General features: G+C 40.5%; 1 protein-coding gene across 4 annotated transcripts in view; it reads right to left on the bottom strand.

The window, feature by feature from the left end:
• Positions 1 to 9,861: 9,861 nt before the first annotated feature.
• The window catches only part of LOC120550763 (corticotropin-releasing factor receptor 1-like), a 96,562-nt gene continuing 89,193 nt past the window's right edge, over positions 9,862 to 17,230 (bottom strand). For 3 of the 4 annotated variants that reach the window (XM_039787563.1, XM_039787562.1, XM_039787565.1), the window contains one exon: positions 9,862 to 11,320. In XM_039787563.1, coding sequence (XP_039643497.1) covers positions 11,180 to 11,320 — 141 coding nt within the window. In that variant the 3' untranslated portion in view covers positions 9,862 to 11,179. The remainder of the gene's footprint in view (positions 11,321 to 17,230) is intronic. The other variant, XR_005637777.1, reaches the window with a different exon arrangement.

Below are 17,230 nucleotides of genomic sequence, written 5' to 3'. Positions count from 1 at the left end.
TTACCAAGTTTTGTCTGTAAGCTATTTATTATCTGCTCTAGCTTTTCCAACATTTCAGACACAGGTATTGAGATAATGGTCTAAAACGATGTGAAAAAGAGACGCAAAACTCCCACAAAGGGACACAAATTGACTACCAAGAGACGCCAAATGACCACAGAGACCCAAAACAACCCCAAAGACAACAAAAATGACCAAAAAGAGACACAACACGACAACACAGCGACACAATCCCACAAAGAGACACGAAACATTTTAAATTGAAAAACGCAACATTTTCTTGAAGAAGGATGCCTAAACCCCAGAAGCAAATGTCTAGAACCAAAATATTCTCATGAACCATTTGTTCAAAAAGCTACGAAAAGTTAAGCACTGTAACTCCTATACATTCCACGTTTCTTTTATATTATTATTATTATATTTATATATTTTTTTGTATTCACTACTGCTGCATTCACTACTGCTGTATTCACTACTGCTGTATTCACTACTGCTGTTATTCACTACTGCTGCATTCACTACTGCTGCATTCACTACTGCTGTATTCACTACTGCTGTATTCACTACTGCTGTATTCACTACTGCATCCATCTTGCTGGATGGGCGTTAACAAACAGGACTTTCAAGCCAGGGAGCGGAGTTTGCTTCCCGGGGGAAACTAACGCCTTTCCCCCAAGAAATGCGTGTACCTTAGGAGTGTTTTAATCCAAAACACGATCTTTTTCCTATGCTTAACTGGTCATTTTGGTGTCTAATCTTAACTTTCGTCGCGGCAAAACGCTCATATTTTGTGGACTAAATTTAACCGTAATGTCCGCTGAAACAACCGGCAGCTCGGGGTGCTTTGTACCCGGCTCATTTTCGGGTAACTGACCCACCAACTACCGCTGATACAACGGAAGTCTGTAGCCGGCGTCACGATTCTCTGTAGGGGCTTAAACAACTAGCAACTGCCGCTCGGCGCCATGGAGCTCGTAGCCAGCCGGAATCACGTGACCACCCGGCACTCTCCTAATTTTAACCTAGTTTTGGTGTCCATACATTTTTGTACAATATCATACGGACCCGTTCATGAGAATGCGTTAATATCGGACAACCTTACTTTTTCAGATATAAAAAAACAGTCTTATATTCTTGTCAATACTGTATTATCTCAAATGGCTTGAAAAATGTGCTGTAAATGAGGGGGGGATTCCCCGGGGCCCGCCTAGGTTTAGGCTGAGCCCCGAATGTGAACAATGCCTGGCTCCGCCCCTGACGGTGAGCCTTTTAACTCTGGACAAACCCTGTAGGAAAGTGAGGCAGTTATTCTAACAGAGATGTATTGTTTACATGTGGAGTGGTTACTTGAGTATCCATGTTATAAGTGGAGCTCTCATGCATACAAATGCACCACTGAGAGCCATGTTGGCATGACAGCTCCCTCCTGGGACGTCCACATCATCACTATGGCTTTTCATCACACAAGCTTCTAACGTACAGATTCCCCTTCAGGGTTTTCAGTTATTAAACTCAGATTATTCCACTCGGTCTGACATCATTTATATTCTCTATCATCTTCTTCCAGATTGAAGACACATGACAGCCAAGACTCTGCTTTTTTATGCCTGCATTGTTCAGTCAGATGGAAATGTTGTATGTGTCTTTGCATAATTTCATGCAAATATTTGGTTTACTTGGAGACTAGCATTGAAAATAGAGTTCTGTGAATCTAAACGATGTTTGACTGCACAACATGCTGAGGTGGAGGAAAGTACGAAGAAGTTCTCATGTCTTTTACTGATGTAAACGTAGCAAAACCACTCTGTAAAAATACTCTTTTGTTGAAGTTGGGTCCAGACTAGTTAAAGGAATGGTTCGGAGTAATTTCACTCTTTGCACCATGACCTTGAGCCAAACACCTCCCCCTCCCACCCCCCCAGAGATTGGCATGGGGTACTTTCCATAAAATCATCTCTCAATGCAAATCAAACCAGCTATTAGGCTAACTGACATAAAACCATGCCAATCTGTCAGTATGGTGAAGGGTATGTGATGATGTGGGGGTATGGTGAAGGGTATGTGATGATGTCGGGGCTATTTTAATTCCAAAGACCAAGGGAACTTTATCAGGATGCATAGTATCATGGATCCATGAAATAACTGGCCTTTCAAAATAAAACTCTGCCTGCCTCTATGGGAATTTAACATAGGGGTGGACTTACTTATGCCCCCTGTATTTTAAGGAAGAACATTTATTTATTTACGATACATTATTCATTCACAAAGAAAATTGGTGTCCTTAAAGGTTGGATTTTTCCTCATTTTTTTAATCAAGGCATTAAGATCAATTTCCAAAAGATGATTTTTTTATTCCTCTTTTTAGTCAACTTTAGCATGGGTGTCCTAATTTTTTCCCATGACTGTATATACTGCGGGGTAGTTGCAGCATCTCTGACTGTTAAACTAACAAGCTGAGAATGAAATCTTGGGGACTAAAGTCTAATCATCAACTATGTCGGGGCTTGTAACAACAAAGATGGCAGCAACAGTTTGCCTCCAGCTGCTTGGCATGCAGTGCCTAACACTGTTGGTCTCTTTAAGTGTTTGCGTGGAAGTTCACAACCAATCTATGGTTCCTATGATGCCATCCTTTGAAAATCATCATGAATCCTGTCACAGTGGATTTCTGCAACTTGTATGTTTCCCCCACTGAGTGCATTAGCGTGACATCAATGATTAAAAGCAGGAGAAGAACTTCTCTCTTCTTCCTGAGAGGAAAATAGTGAATGTTCACTTCATTTAAGCTGTTAAACTCCAGGTTGCCCTTTAGCTTCACAAGTTAAACTCATCTTATTCCACACAGCCTGACATCATTTATGTTCTGGATCGGCTTCTTCCAGATCTTCATTGAAGCCACATGATGGTCAAGACTGTTTTCAAGTGTGTTTTCCTGTGCATCATTTTACACCAGGGTTATTATAGTACTAGCATTACGACTACTACTATTACAGTAGTATTGTAGTAGTTTTAGTTACTAACAGGAAAATGGACAGTGACAAATATTTTTAGTAAACCCAAACGGAATAAAAACTATAACTATATTGCAGCCCAGCTTTGCCCGCAATGCGAACCACTTCATCTAAATTCAGAATAAATTACAGAGGTTCTAAGATATGGAGTTCTTTCCCTCCCAACTTTCTCCTATATTATTCAAACAATATTTGACTGTAAAAGTAGCCTAACATGTCTCTTGTTTTTCCTTTTCTCTCTTTTTGTATTCTTTATTGTCTCCCCTCATTTTATTGTGAGGGAAAACGCTCCTGTGGGTCAGATTAGAGGGGAGGAATAAACGACCGATATCGTCGTACGGTTTGGTGCAGTGGTTCCCAAACCTTTTTACGTTTAGGACTCCTAAACTGACACAAATTAGACCCCGGACCCCCATTTCAGAAGATTTCCTTCCAGCCCCCACCCCCCATCTGATAGTTTTGATTTTAGATGTTTTATTAGAGAAAGTCTGTGAAACACAAGACCAAAATAGTCATACATTCTGTCACTGTGTTACTTATGGATTAAGTTATTGTGAAAATAAATGATTCCCCTTTTTGCTGGGGACCCCCTGGAACCCACTCAAGGACCCCTGGGGGTCCCCAGACCCCACTTTAGGAACCAGTGGTTTGGAGGACATGTGTAGTAAAAATACAGAACATTTTCTGTTGGGCCTGTTATATTCAATTCTTTCATACAAAGCTGCTCAGTTAGTAAACTTCTGAAAACGTTGAGAAATGTTTCGACAAAAACGTCAGAAAGTGTCAAAGAGGTCGAAAAAAAAAGACAAAAACGTAAAAAAAAAAAAAATCAAAAACGTGTTGAAAACAGACAAACGTCGGAGAAAAAGTCACAACGTGGACTTCTTTAATCTCACAAAATCCTCCGTGGCCGAAAAAAGTTGTCTGTGCACAAATGATATCCATAATACAACTGTGAATCACGTTGTATGGACAATTTCTGTTAAAATATACAGACAAATATACAGCAGTTAATACGCAGATATTTGTTAGAGTGTAGAAGTATAACGGGTAACACTTTACATGAAGGTATCTACATAAGAGTGACATAACACTGTCATGAACACATGACACAGTCATGACACATGAACCCTAACCCTAACCCTAACCATAACTTGTCATGACAAAAACCAAATGACACTTACTAAAAGAAGCGTTATGTCATAAATGTTTATGACTGTTTATGTTTATGACATGTTTATGACAGTGTCATGTCACTCTTATGTAGAACCCTTCAAGTCAAGTGTAACTGTATAGAGTAGCAGAAAATAGAAATACTCAAGTGAAGTGCCTCACAATTGTTATTGAGTAAATGTACTGTATTACATTTAAAATTTGACTTCAGTAAAAATCATCGCCGTTGATTTCAACGTTTTCCTGCACACTTTTTTTCAGCAAAAGAAGCTCCTCTCTCTCTCTCTCTCTCGCTCTCTCTCTCTCTCTCTCTCTCTCTCTCTCTCGCTCTCTCTCTCTTTCTCTCTCTCTCTCTCTGTTCAGTTGGGCAGAAGGATCTTATTTAAAAGCTGGGCTCTCCTCTGAGATGCACACACACACACACACACACACACACACACACACACACACACACACACACACACACACACACACACACACACAAAGCTTAAAAGGATCACAAGATTCTCAAAATGTATTTCTTGTCCGCTTTTGTCTCCGGGGACGGTGGAGACAAATGGCCCGGTGATGCTGAGCCTTTAAAGCGCTAGCTCAATGTCTATATGTGTTTTCTTGCTCCATAAATAAACCTGACTCCACGTTGTTGAATTTTTCATTCAGTCAAATGCAACACACCTTTTATTATCTTTTCACGTCTTTTCAAGTAGGAAAAAAATACCAAAAATAAATAATAATAAATAATATCAATGTGAGTTACATTGTGATTTAGTTGTGACCACTGTATATGTACCACGTCACTATGAAGAAGTCAATAATTGTTTGAGTAAATGTTTTTTTTACTGTGCTGGAATGACACCAACATCCTATGCTGCTTATTCCTGCTGATATTTTAAACAAAAAATAATAATAATACTGTATATAGTTTTCATTTTTGGATGAATTCCTTAACATTGCAGAAGTGCATCATAACCAGGCTTTTCTTTAATTTGAGCACACACCCTTTACCGTTCAAAAGTTCGTAATCTGCTGCCACAGAACTTGATCACAGTCAGATGTCTGAGAGGACGACTCCAAATGTCTGGATGATCTTTGGTGCTTTTAGGTTGTAGAAAGTCCTCTTTACAAACAGATGTTATGTAGCTTTGGTCATGGAGAACAAAACGCTGTACAATGGTTCAACTGAAAGGGCAGAAAAAGACAACGATCCCTCTGAGAAACAGAAGAAATCAGCAGTCAGAAGCCATGTTTCCATCTCATTGTCAAGCGAATTTTAAGCGAACATCCATCAAGTGGTTTAGAGCGAATGAACTAGACTACGCAAAGCGTAGTTTCGTCACAAGTTGACGTTACGCGTGGCTGTAGATCGCAAACCGACTTGCTAAATCAAAGAGTTTAGAAGCTAAGTTCTTTGGATAAATTGAGCGAGGTAGCAATGTACAAGTTGGCCACCTGTGTGCAGAATACAGGCTTGTGGCAGAGACATTTGGTGTCAGCGAGACAACCGTTCCCCGCTGTGTATACGCGGTGTGCAGGGCCGTACGATTCAAGCTGTAGAACTAATTCGTCAATATACCCAACGTGGCTGAGGCACAGGCTATAGCGCACCTCAACTCCATCACGCACTTTGTGCCCGGACCCCAGGTTGGGAACCACTGGTCTAGAGGACTATCAGCTGAACACACTATGGACTGACAAATCACAGTTTAAACCTCTTCCATCTAACCGCTGAGTAGACCGCAGTGGGCCCAAAGAACAAATATTGCACCGTTGTGGTTTAATAATGATCGAGGGTCACTTACGCTTCTCTGGACTGGAAAACTAATTCATAATCCAAGTTTCAATATTCTCCCGTAATGCAGCACTGTAGGGACATCGATTTAATTCCTCTTCTTTTGGGGCTAAAACTATTTCTAATGTTAGTAATACATTTGTTGTCTGAATTATTTTGCTTTGATTTATGTTGAAATGAAGGGAATTGAAGGAAAGAAGAGAAACATCAATAAAACAGCAGATTACACATTTTTGAACGGTAGGAAGCAGCTTCACAGACCGTGCAGATGGTTAAAGGGACAGTTCAGATGTTTTGAAGTGTGGTTGTGTGAGCCACTTCTCCATAGTCAGTGTGTTAGCTACAGGAGATGCCGGTTGACACACCCCCAGTTTGGAGAAGGAGACAGTAGTACCGAGTACAGAGTACCGACTACAGAGTACCGACTACAGAGTACTGAGTACAGAGTACAGAGTACAGAGAACCGAGTACCGACACAGAAGCTAAGCGTCCTGCTGCCACCAGACTCCTTTGACAAAAACAGCCATTTTACCACGCAGTACACAAGAGTGGCTGGTCTACCGCTGCCCCCATCGGTTAGTTTGTTTGTGTTACCGTGTGACTTTGGCGTTTTAAAGGGAAAGGACTGTTCGATCCACTAAAAAAAAAAAAATATGAGTTTTTTTTAACATTAATATGAGTTCCCCCAGCCTGCCTATGGTCCCCCAGTGGCTAGAAATGGTGATAGGTGTAAACCGAGCCCTGGGTATCCTGCTCTGCCTTTGAGAAAATGAAAGGTCAGATGGACCAATCAGGAATCTTCCATCTATGACGTCATAAGGGGAAAGGTTACCTCCCCTTTCTCTGCTTTGCCCGCCGCCCACAGCTGCCCAGATAATTTGGCCCGCCCATGAGGAAATAGAGCTACAACCGTGGTCGCAAGCTGGTCAAGGCCACACCCCCACCCTCCACCGTGCCCCCCCCTCTCTCCTCCTCAATAGCTACAGACACAGAAATGGCACATCCTAAGGAAAGCTCATTGTGGGACTGGCTCTAGTGGCTGTAATTCTGCACCAAGGCTGAATTTCAGGAAAGAGACTTCAGATACAGTATTAGGGGACCACTAAGGCCTATATAAAAGAGACTTCAGATACAGTATTAGGGGACCACTAAGGCCTATATAAAAGAGACTTCAGATACAGTATTAGGGGACCACTAAGGTCTATATAAAAGAGACTTCAGATACAGTATTAGGGGACCACTAAGGTCTATATAAAAGAGACTTCAGATACAGTATTAGGGGACCACTAAGGTCTATATAAAAGAGACTTCAGATACAGTATTAGGGGACCACTAAGGTCTATATAAAAGAGACTTCAGATACAGTATTAGGGGACCACTAAGATCTATATAAAAGAGACTTCAGATACAGTATTAGGGGACCACTAAGATCTATATAAAAGCACCTTTAAATTGGATTTATAGTGTCAAATCATAACAGAAGTGATCTCATCTAACACACTTGACTATGGAGAAGTAGCTCACACAACCACACTTCAAAACGTCTGAACTATGCCTCTGAGATTAGAATAAGACACATCCCAGTGGCATGTGAAAAAATCCTGTTACCTTAAATAATTACATGACAACCAGAGCTCACACATCACTTGAAAGGGATGAAAAATAAAAACGACAAAAAGATGAGGTTCATATACAGTTTGACACGAACAGCAAGTGATAAAAATGCACAGGTGCGAGGCATACTGGTATAGAAGGAATGTGGACTGTGAATTGCTGATCACATAGATTAGTGTGCCCATATGGTTCACAGTGTTTGGTTTGTGTTTTTTTGGTTTATATTTGTGACTTTAACCCCCCCCCCCCCCACCCACTTATATATTTATATATTCACAATAAAACCCGCTCACGTGTCCTGCCTCAAGTTGACCCAACAGCACAGAAAGTCACTTGATAAGATACAACAATGTCCTGATTTAAGAGACTGTATTTGTCCCAGCAAACGCTTCTCCTCGTCTGGCTGGCAGAGAGGCAACAACAGTAAGTCTCTTTATCCAGCTGAAGAGTTTTGTTCCAAAACATCCATCACAGTTCATCCTGTACCTTTTTAACCCTCCTGTTTTCCTCAAGTCAAATTCGATCCCCGTTTCCAAAGTTTCTACATCACAAATGTGGGTTTCTTCCAAGCAAGTTGCCCAAAAATAACATGGGTTGTTCCATACAATACTCTTCTCAAATAAAATTAAGGATCAGATGATTACTTTCATAGAATTTGGGGCGTTTTATTAAATTTGATGGGATTTGAAAAAAACAATGGAATGTTTTTTTAAACAGTATCCTGGCTAAACTTTGACAGTCCAATTATCCGATTATCCAAACAAGTCGAAATAATTCATAATTCCAGCTTTTTTTTTTACTCAAAAATGAGGTATAATTTCATCTATATTGAGGTTTATTGACCACGAATAAAAAAAAAAAAAAGAGATGTTAGTGGTGAATCGGGTGGTAGTAAAAAAAAAAAAAAGTGCAGAAAAAAGCGACAGAAACCTCAATAAAACGTCCGAAAAAAGGGTTAACCCGGGAGGACAACATGTTGCATGGTCGACAGGAAGACAACACAAGGTTAAAGGGATACTCCACCGTTTGTTGAAATAGGGCTCATCACGGTCTCCCCTGGCTGTAGATAGGTGGGCCAACGCATTTTTTGTGCATGCATTGTTTTAGTCCAGTGCAACACCAGCAGCGCCGCCGCTAGTTAGCTTAGCGTGAGCATGTTGTGAGTAAAAGTGAGCCAACAAAAGACAAAAAAACAACCTAATTACTTGCACTGAGACAAAAAAATGCATTGGCCCACCTATCTACAGCCAGGGTAGACCGTGGTAAGAACTATTTCAACAAACGGTGGCGTATTCCTCAAGAAGTCTGACAAAATAAACTTAACTCAAGAAGAGCTGCGGAGATGAATTGATTAGTTGTCAACTATTAAATAAGTCCCAACTACTTTGAGAGTCGATTAATCGTTTTGAGTAATTTTTTTTTAGAACTTCTCTGACTGGAGTTTCTTAAATGTGTATATTTTCTAGTTTTATTCTCTCCTCTGTGACAGTAAACTGAATATCTTTGAGTGTTTTGTGGACAAAACGAGACATTTGAGGACGTCATCTTTTTTTTTTTTTTTTTTACTGACCAAACAACTAATAGAATAATCTAGAAAACAAGTGACAGATCAAAAGATCAATTAAAATAATCATTTTAAATTAAACTAAAAGTAGGGCTGGATCCGAATATTCGACTATTCAGATATTTGTGCGTTGGGTAGGTATTACATTTTTTCAGTTTTGGGATTCATGTAACCAGCGATCAGACTTGTCAGTGCAGTTTGAGGCGTTTTGAGAGTCCGCATAGGAAACATCACTGCCTCCTTTGCTGCCACAAGAACGTTTAAAAACACTGTGGAGGGTAAAAAAACTAAACACAAGCACTGAACTGCCCAGGGGGGGTGTTGTGTAACAGCTGCCTGTTTCCTGCAACAACAGAGCACAGTCGCTCCGTCTCTTTTCTTTCTCTGTCTCTCTGAAAAAATGAAGCTGCCTTCAAGTGCGGTCGGAAATGTCGAGATCTATAAAAGATCTGACAGAAAACAGTAACTGAGATACTTTATAAAGTCTACTTGTGCTACATTGGAGGGGGGGGGGGTTAAAGAACACAACAGCAGTGGTGGAATGTAACTAAGTACATCTACTCAAGTACTGTACTTAAGTACAAATGTTGAGGTGCTTGTACTTTACTTGAGTCTTTTCTTTTCATGCCACTTTCTACTTCTACTCCGCTACATTTACAGAGAAAAATATTGTACTTTTTGCTTGACTACATTCATCTGACAGCTTTAGTTACTAGTTACTTTACACATTAAGATTGTACATGATTTTTTCTACATTGAGTACTTTTACTTTTAATACTTTAAGTACATTTTCCTGATGATACTTGCAAACTAACAAAGTCAAATTTCCATGCGGGACTTTTACTTGTAACATAGTATTTTTACAGTGCTGCACAACAGGACGTCACACAAATGGGCAATTTCAGTAACACTACCACGGCTGCACAACCCTGCGGCGAATCACGGTATCGCTGAACGTGCGCTCTGTCCTGATCAGTCCCCCCCCCCCCACCATGGCCGCCACCACCCAAGCTTCGAATATTCACTGTTGATTAGCACTGAAGCTTCGCAACGCAAAAAATGGTATTCGGGACAGCCCTAACTTAAATAAAAAACATTCCACCACTGTTTTTTGGACCTTGAAGATGCATCCAGTATTTATGCTAAGCTAGGCTAATTGCCTCCTGGCTCTGGCTCAAACGGCTGACGGTGGTATCGATCTACTCATCTGACTTCAAACTTCACTGCTTACCCACTTACGTGCTTGACTTTTGACATCTATTCATGGTACACGTAATATTTTGGATCAAAACTCTTCAGGTAGAAAGTTATGGAATGTGTTTTAAACTTTCTGGAAAGTTGATGAAAAGTACCACAACTGCACCAAGCTGGCTGTGAACAGAGGAAGGAAGCACAACACCAAATCAACAAACACTATAACCAGACAATTCAACAATGAAAAAGCTGAAAATAAAATCATTTCCATGAATTAAAAGTCGCTGCGTTTGAGTTCAGTGTCCACTGGGGTTGGAATCCGGGTTCGGTTCAGTGCAGTCCAGCGACACGAGCTCGGAGTTCTCGCTGACGTAAAGATAGCAAAAAAGACAAAAACAAAAAGTGTGCAAGCAGGAATACAACAGAGGATTTCTATGGCAGGCAAACATTAAAGAGCATGGAGTGCTGTACATCACACCCAGATTCAATGTCAAACTCAGCTTGGTCACGTGCATCTTTTGATCCACTAACCTCTCGTTTCCTAAAGCCTGCAGTGTCCTTTATCTCCGTCCTTATCCATTTTCAAGTCTGTATATAATGTCCCTCCTGAGGTTTGGGAGGCTGATGCAGCCTCTCTCTCTCTCTCTCTCTCTCTCTCTGTCTCTCTCTCTCTGTCTCTCTCTGTCTCTCTCTCTCTGTCTCCCTCTCTCCGTAACTTTCTCTGCAGCTTTTTTTGCCCCAGCTCACAAAGTGTTTCAGTGTACTTCAGTGATGTGGCAGAAAACGATGACGACAGCCCAAAGCTTGTATCCAGGACGACGCTGGCCTCCGCTCTCATATCGATGTGGACTGCTTGATGCTGTGAAAGCTGACCCGTGAAGGTGAAGTGGGGATGGACATGGCCTGGGTCATCCGGGCTCGGATGGAGTGCTGCTCCTGCCAGCGGTGGAACCGCTTCCTCACAGCTGACCGCACCTGTCGACAACAAAACCCGGAGATTCATAAACAGCCGGGCCGCTGATTGATCTTCTCGTTCCCCTTGATAATGACCTTGTTTACTGAGATATCACCTCGTATTGTTTTAAACACATCTGTTTTTGCTGTTATAATAAATAATATTGAGCATATTTTGTACATGGATGCAGTGGTGAAAAGCAACAAAGTATATTAACTTAAAGGGTAACTACCGTTTTTTTCAACCTGGACCCTATTTTCCTATGTTTTTGTGTCCAAGTGACTGATGGGAACAACAATCTTTGACATTGGTCCAGTATTAAGAGAGATGGCTGCTGTGGGCAGTGGAGAAACAAGCTACAATGTAAGTTTACAGGGCCAGCTTGTATTTAACTTCACAAAAGTGCTCGTTTTGCCGCTGACAGACTCAGATTCTACTAACTCACATTAGTATTCCAAGTGTCTGACAACATTATGGAAAGGATTTCTATGGAGGTCAAGCTTTCTGTTAAAGAGTAAGATCCTTTTTTTAAACATAAAAACATCCGTGAAATTGTGTTCGCTAACCCCACCAGACTCTATGTAAATAAATAGTAATTTTAGCATCGTGAAATTCACTTCATTCAAAGTCGACGGAAACAAAATAAAACTATGTAAAGCCGTTTTGGGTCATCTTTCCACTTTTACAACCATCACAACTCTAATTTTGGTTGAAATGAACACGTAGTTTACAGATTTACATGTGAACATATGTTGGCTCTATACACCCTAAAAGTATTGTTTTTTAAATGGAGTCTGGTGGGTTTAGCGCTAGCGACTTTAAAGCTGTTTCAGGTTAAACAGAAAGGCCTCAAAGAGGTTTTAATAAGGCCTATATATGAAGAGATCCTTTCCATAATGTTGTCAGACACTTGGAATACTAATGTGAGACTTTCAGTGTCAAAATAAAGCACTTTGAGTGGACCAAATGACGATGCACATTTGCCCCATAGCATAGGGTTAAATTGCAGCCCGGTCTGCAGCTGCCAGTTACAGCATTCACGCTTTCAAAGATTGTTGTTCCTACCAGTCACTTACACACAACAGTAGTATCTTAAAAATAATGTCTTAGTGTCACAAGAATAATTACTTATTTATTTTGAAATAATTACTTAGTTAGCCTAGAAGTCTAGACGCATCCTATCGGCAGCAAATGTAGCCAGGGGGTCTAGCAACTCTCCGTTGGCTTGCGAGCTGGAAAAGCCAAACTCTAGCCGGGCCAATCACATCGTGTATAGAGTCGGTGGGCGGGGCTTAACATAAGGACGGCAGAGTTGCGACGGTTCTGCGTGAATTCCCCGCTACTTGAAAACAAAGAAGGTGGCTGCTGCTGCTGGCGAACAGCGGTCTTTTGAATCGGCTCTGGAGGACTTGGAGTTCAGCTTTTCTTTGAGAAAAGAACAAAGAACGGCACTGAAGTCATTCTTAAAAAAGGAAGATGTGTTCGGAGTTTTGCCGACCAGCAAAAGTTTAATCTATCAACTAGGGTTGCTCTGGGTGGTTGTAGCGCTATCCTATTACGTACAGAGAGAATTTGAAAGACAACCATTTATCCCGCCCCTCGGATTGAGCTCCGTCAATGGTGAGTTCCCAGACCCAACTACTTTTCTTTTACTGGCACAAATGGGCATCCATACTTGACTTTTATCATTCCTTTAACTTTTCATTTGTTTATGTTTGTTTCCTGGCAGAAATGGGCTTCCACCTAAATCAGTCTCTGCGATGTCAAACCCAATTTACACCTCCAATTGCAATAAATTCCACGTATTTTATAAACAGAATCCACACTGTAGCAACAACATACTATAAATCATTTTAATGATGATTAAAAAAGGGTTCCTCCTCCTCTCTCACTCCCTAACCAAAATCAATCGTCCCATGTGTCCTACTTCTCTGCATCCCTGCCTCCAGTAATCACGATACAGTCTCAGAAGAACCTAAAAAGCTGATCCGCACAAAACAATCATTTCACCACACTGTAATAGGTTACATCTCAATTCATCAGCGTGCTATCCGGCGTTATGTTTGGCTGCTGTCCTCTGTAAAGATCATTTAATCCTCTATACATGTTTTAGTGCTAAATGTTTTTTAAGAGACGTAACGTAAGGTTCTTTGTTCATCTGTCTCATTTCTTTTCTGCTATCCTCAGCCTGAAACAAAAACCTTAAATCAATATCCTCTGTAATCTATGCTAGTTAAGCCCCCGCGACACGCTCCATGATGAGATATTCATTCATCATCCAGCCGGGTAACCCAGTGTGAGACGTTAACCAAAGGCCAGCAGTCGGCTGATATTACATCCTTGTACTACTGGAGGAATAGCCGGTAAAGTCGTGATTATTCTGTGATCAGATGTTGGGCTCTCTGGTGAGATGGAGCCGACTGAAGCACCAGATTAGGATTCAGCTGACGAACCACCAGGCTGCCTTGATTAAACCTTCAGGCCTGGCATAATCCACATTGTCACAGTGAAAAGGTCAAGTAATGATATAATTATCTTTATGCCTACTTCATCTTCCGGGCCTATGCATCGAGATTTTTGAGAGCCTGATGTGTTAGTTAATTAACAGTCCTAAATACAAAGCTGTCCTTTCTTAAAAAATCTATTTTCCCTTCCAGTTTCCCACTTTAACTGATGAGCAGACTCAAAGGGAATCTGCAGCGGTGATCCGTTTTGTTGTTGTTGCTTGATGTGTTAACATGTGTGATGCGTTAACATCCTAAAGTTTATTGTTATTCTTTTAATTTGCTGAAAATCAGCGAAAAAATACTGAGGCCGCAGTCCTCATAAATCCACCGGAGTTTGGAACGCCAACACAAAGGAAGTGGAAGGTGACGGACATCCGGCTGAAAAGAGTTGTGGTGGCAAATTTTATTTTAACCATTATTGATTAATGATTATAGCCATTTGCTTAAAGATTGTTTTAAACCTCCACAAAAATGCTGTTCCTTCCTCTTAGACTCTTAAAGGCCAGAGAGGGACAGCAGCAGCCATGAACTATTAGCCTAGTGGTTTTTGTTTAAGAAACTCTAGCTTCTCATTTTGTTTAACTTTTTAGCAGACAAAGTCGAGAAGGCCACAAACCATGTCTCCTACTGCCTCCTGAGATAAACTATTGTTTAGGCTAATGTTGGGAACAGAGAGCAGGGAGGAAGGTGAGGATGGTTTGACTTTTTGTGATGTCCTCTTTTCAACTATGGCCAGGCTAAAAGATAAAGTTAGAGGGGTGGCTTGAGAGAGGTTTTGACTATATGATGATGTGATGTTTAGATTTTAGTTTAGTAATGCTCATTCAGTTGTACTGCATGTACCTTTGAATCTGTATTCTCATATTTTGCTAAATATAATAAATGCTCAAAGACCAGACTTTGGTTTAATATCTCAAACAGTCTTTATTCGTTTTCATTTTTATCATTGATATTTGTTTACTCTGCTGCTTCATAGAAAACTTCCACCACAGAGTGACATCCGGCCAAATTTCCTGCCGCAACGCAGCAATCCCAGAAGTGGAATGTCTAGGTTTAAAGTGGCATGGGCTCACTTGGAGAAAAAAGGTGAGCAATCAGAATTTAGCAATATATTGATTACAATGTGATGACAGCGCTTGTCAGCACTGTCAATCAAATCTGATCAAACTGCATCCCCACCTGCTGAATTTTAAACTCTTATACTGTAGTTATACTCGAGGAATTCTTTTAACTCTTGTGTTGTCTTCCCGTTGACCTGCAACTTTTTGGTCGTCTTTTTCGACACTTTTCTGACTTTTCCCGACATTTTTGAAGCTTTTTTCCCAATTTTGTTGTCACGTTTTCCGATGTTTTTGTCGTTTCCCCTCAATTTTTGAAGCTTTTTCTGACATCTTTGTCACTTTTGTCAACGTTCTTTTATAAAAAAAAAATTCAAATGCTATAAAAATTGAAGAAAACACACAAATTCAATGAAAGTAATGAACTGATCATTTATTTTACTTGTGATGAGCGTTGTATGGGACCATCCACGTTATTTTTTTTTTTTGGGAAAATTTGGTTGAAAGAAACCCAAATGTTTTGATATAGAATCTTTTTGAAAATTGGTCAAATCTGAACCGAGGAATACAGGAGGGGTAACTATAACTGTACGAAAACACACACATGGATTGTAATCCATCCAGATTTTGACATTTTGAGATTCATGTTCCCCTCGAGAATGAATCCTGATGCCTTTGGTGATGCCCTGACATTTCCTCTAGGGCCACCATGACATTGACATTTGTGGTTTTGACTGAAATATCTCGGCAACTATTAAATGTAGTGCCATATAATTATATTTCGTCTCCTAATTTGGTACGAATATTCACGTCTCCTTCAGGATGTGAAATAAAAATAGCTGTTCTACGCTGCTATACGCGACGCCCGGTGTGTTTTCACTGTTAGTTCAGCCTTCTAGAGCTGAGAGTTTTTTTTGGTGTAGATCCACCACATAAGCCAGAAGCATCTTGACCTCCTCTAACATCTGTTTCACTTCTGATATTCTGTTATTCGTGCTGTTTGCATAGAGTAAACTATGAAATAATTGTTTGCGTTAGTGTGCTTATTCGTGCAAGGAGACATCTGGAGAGATTGTGCAAAGAGTGGATTAGTTACGGATAAGGTGGAGGATGAGGGAGGAGGGGGACGGAAGGGTTGTGAGTTTTGGAAGAAGGGAAAATGATTGATGTACAGTATGTGTATGCATGTATGACTTTTTATTTATTTTATTTTCTCTATAATTCTGGCACATTTTCATCCCCCAAAACAGAAATCATACAACAAAAAAGCCCAAGAAACCCAACAAAACACTGCGACTACACTAGGGCCGCACAATTAATCGTCATGGCGATATCAACTGGCGCAATAAACACATCGCCAAAGGCTGCGACATATCGCGAAAGATACTGGAGTTAGTTAAGAGAAAAAAATCTGTAGAAAATAATTTTTTAGAGGTGCCCTTTATGTTTAATTCAATGTTGATGATCCTCATATCGTGCAGCCCTATACTACACACAATAATACTAATGAAAAGAATAAAACTGCTACTATTAGGGCTCCTGCACACTGCCTGCGTGGCGTGAGCGTGTGGCGTTTCTGTTGCGTGTCAGTTGCGTGGCGGCTGCGTGGCGTTTTCTATGTCTTTGCACAACAGAAACGTGTCTGACGTGGCGCTGCTGCGTGATTTGGATCACCCTTGTTCGACATATGGGGAGAGATTTGTTGAAATTGACTGCACTCAAGCAGTAGTATACTTCATGTTAAACATACACACACATATATATTGATTTGATTACAGCAAAGACAATGTCAGCAGTATTGACGGCAAAATAGGCTCCAGAATATTTCGTTCTGTATTGACAGGTGCAATATTTGAAAATCGATAATGATTTATTATTACTTTTGTAAATTACATCTATATCTGCATTTATGTGAAAACCTGGAGACTTTCAAACATCAAAATATCATTTCTTAAATGTATTCTTGTCAAAATGACATATAAACATCTTTCCGTATTCTATTTTAAAAAATAGGCGTCGGTCCTATTTCTAGCGTGCACGCGTTTTCGCCACCTGAGACGTGCGTGTCACGCAGACAGTGTGCAAGCCCTCACTGCTAGTAATCTTAATAATGAATAATAATCTCATCACACATTAAGCGCACGCATGCATAATCATATTTTGGTGCTATTCTGAGAGGGTTTCACCCCCGATTTCTCCACGAGATCAAATTAAGACTGACATTGTCACAAAGAGTAGAACGTGATGTCACTTACACATGACAAGTCTTAATTGTGCCCTAAATATAAGCGCTTCAAGCATTCTCACTTAAGTCCCTCTAGTAACCCACAGCAACATCTAGCAAAAGGGAGAGTGGAAGCGCCTG

The sequence above is a fragment of the Perca fluviatilis genome, chromosome 21 (genome assembly GCF_010015445.1).
Source record: "Perca fluviatilis chromosome 21, GENO_Pfluv_1.0, whole genome shotgun sequence".
NCBI lineage: Eukaryota > Metazoa > Chordata > Actinopteri > Perciformes > Percidae > Perca > Perca fluviatilis.
The sequence above is the reverse complement of the archived record's forward strand: the minus strand, read 5'-3'. Positions and strand labels throughout refer to the sequence as shown.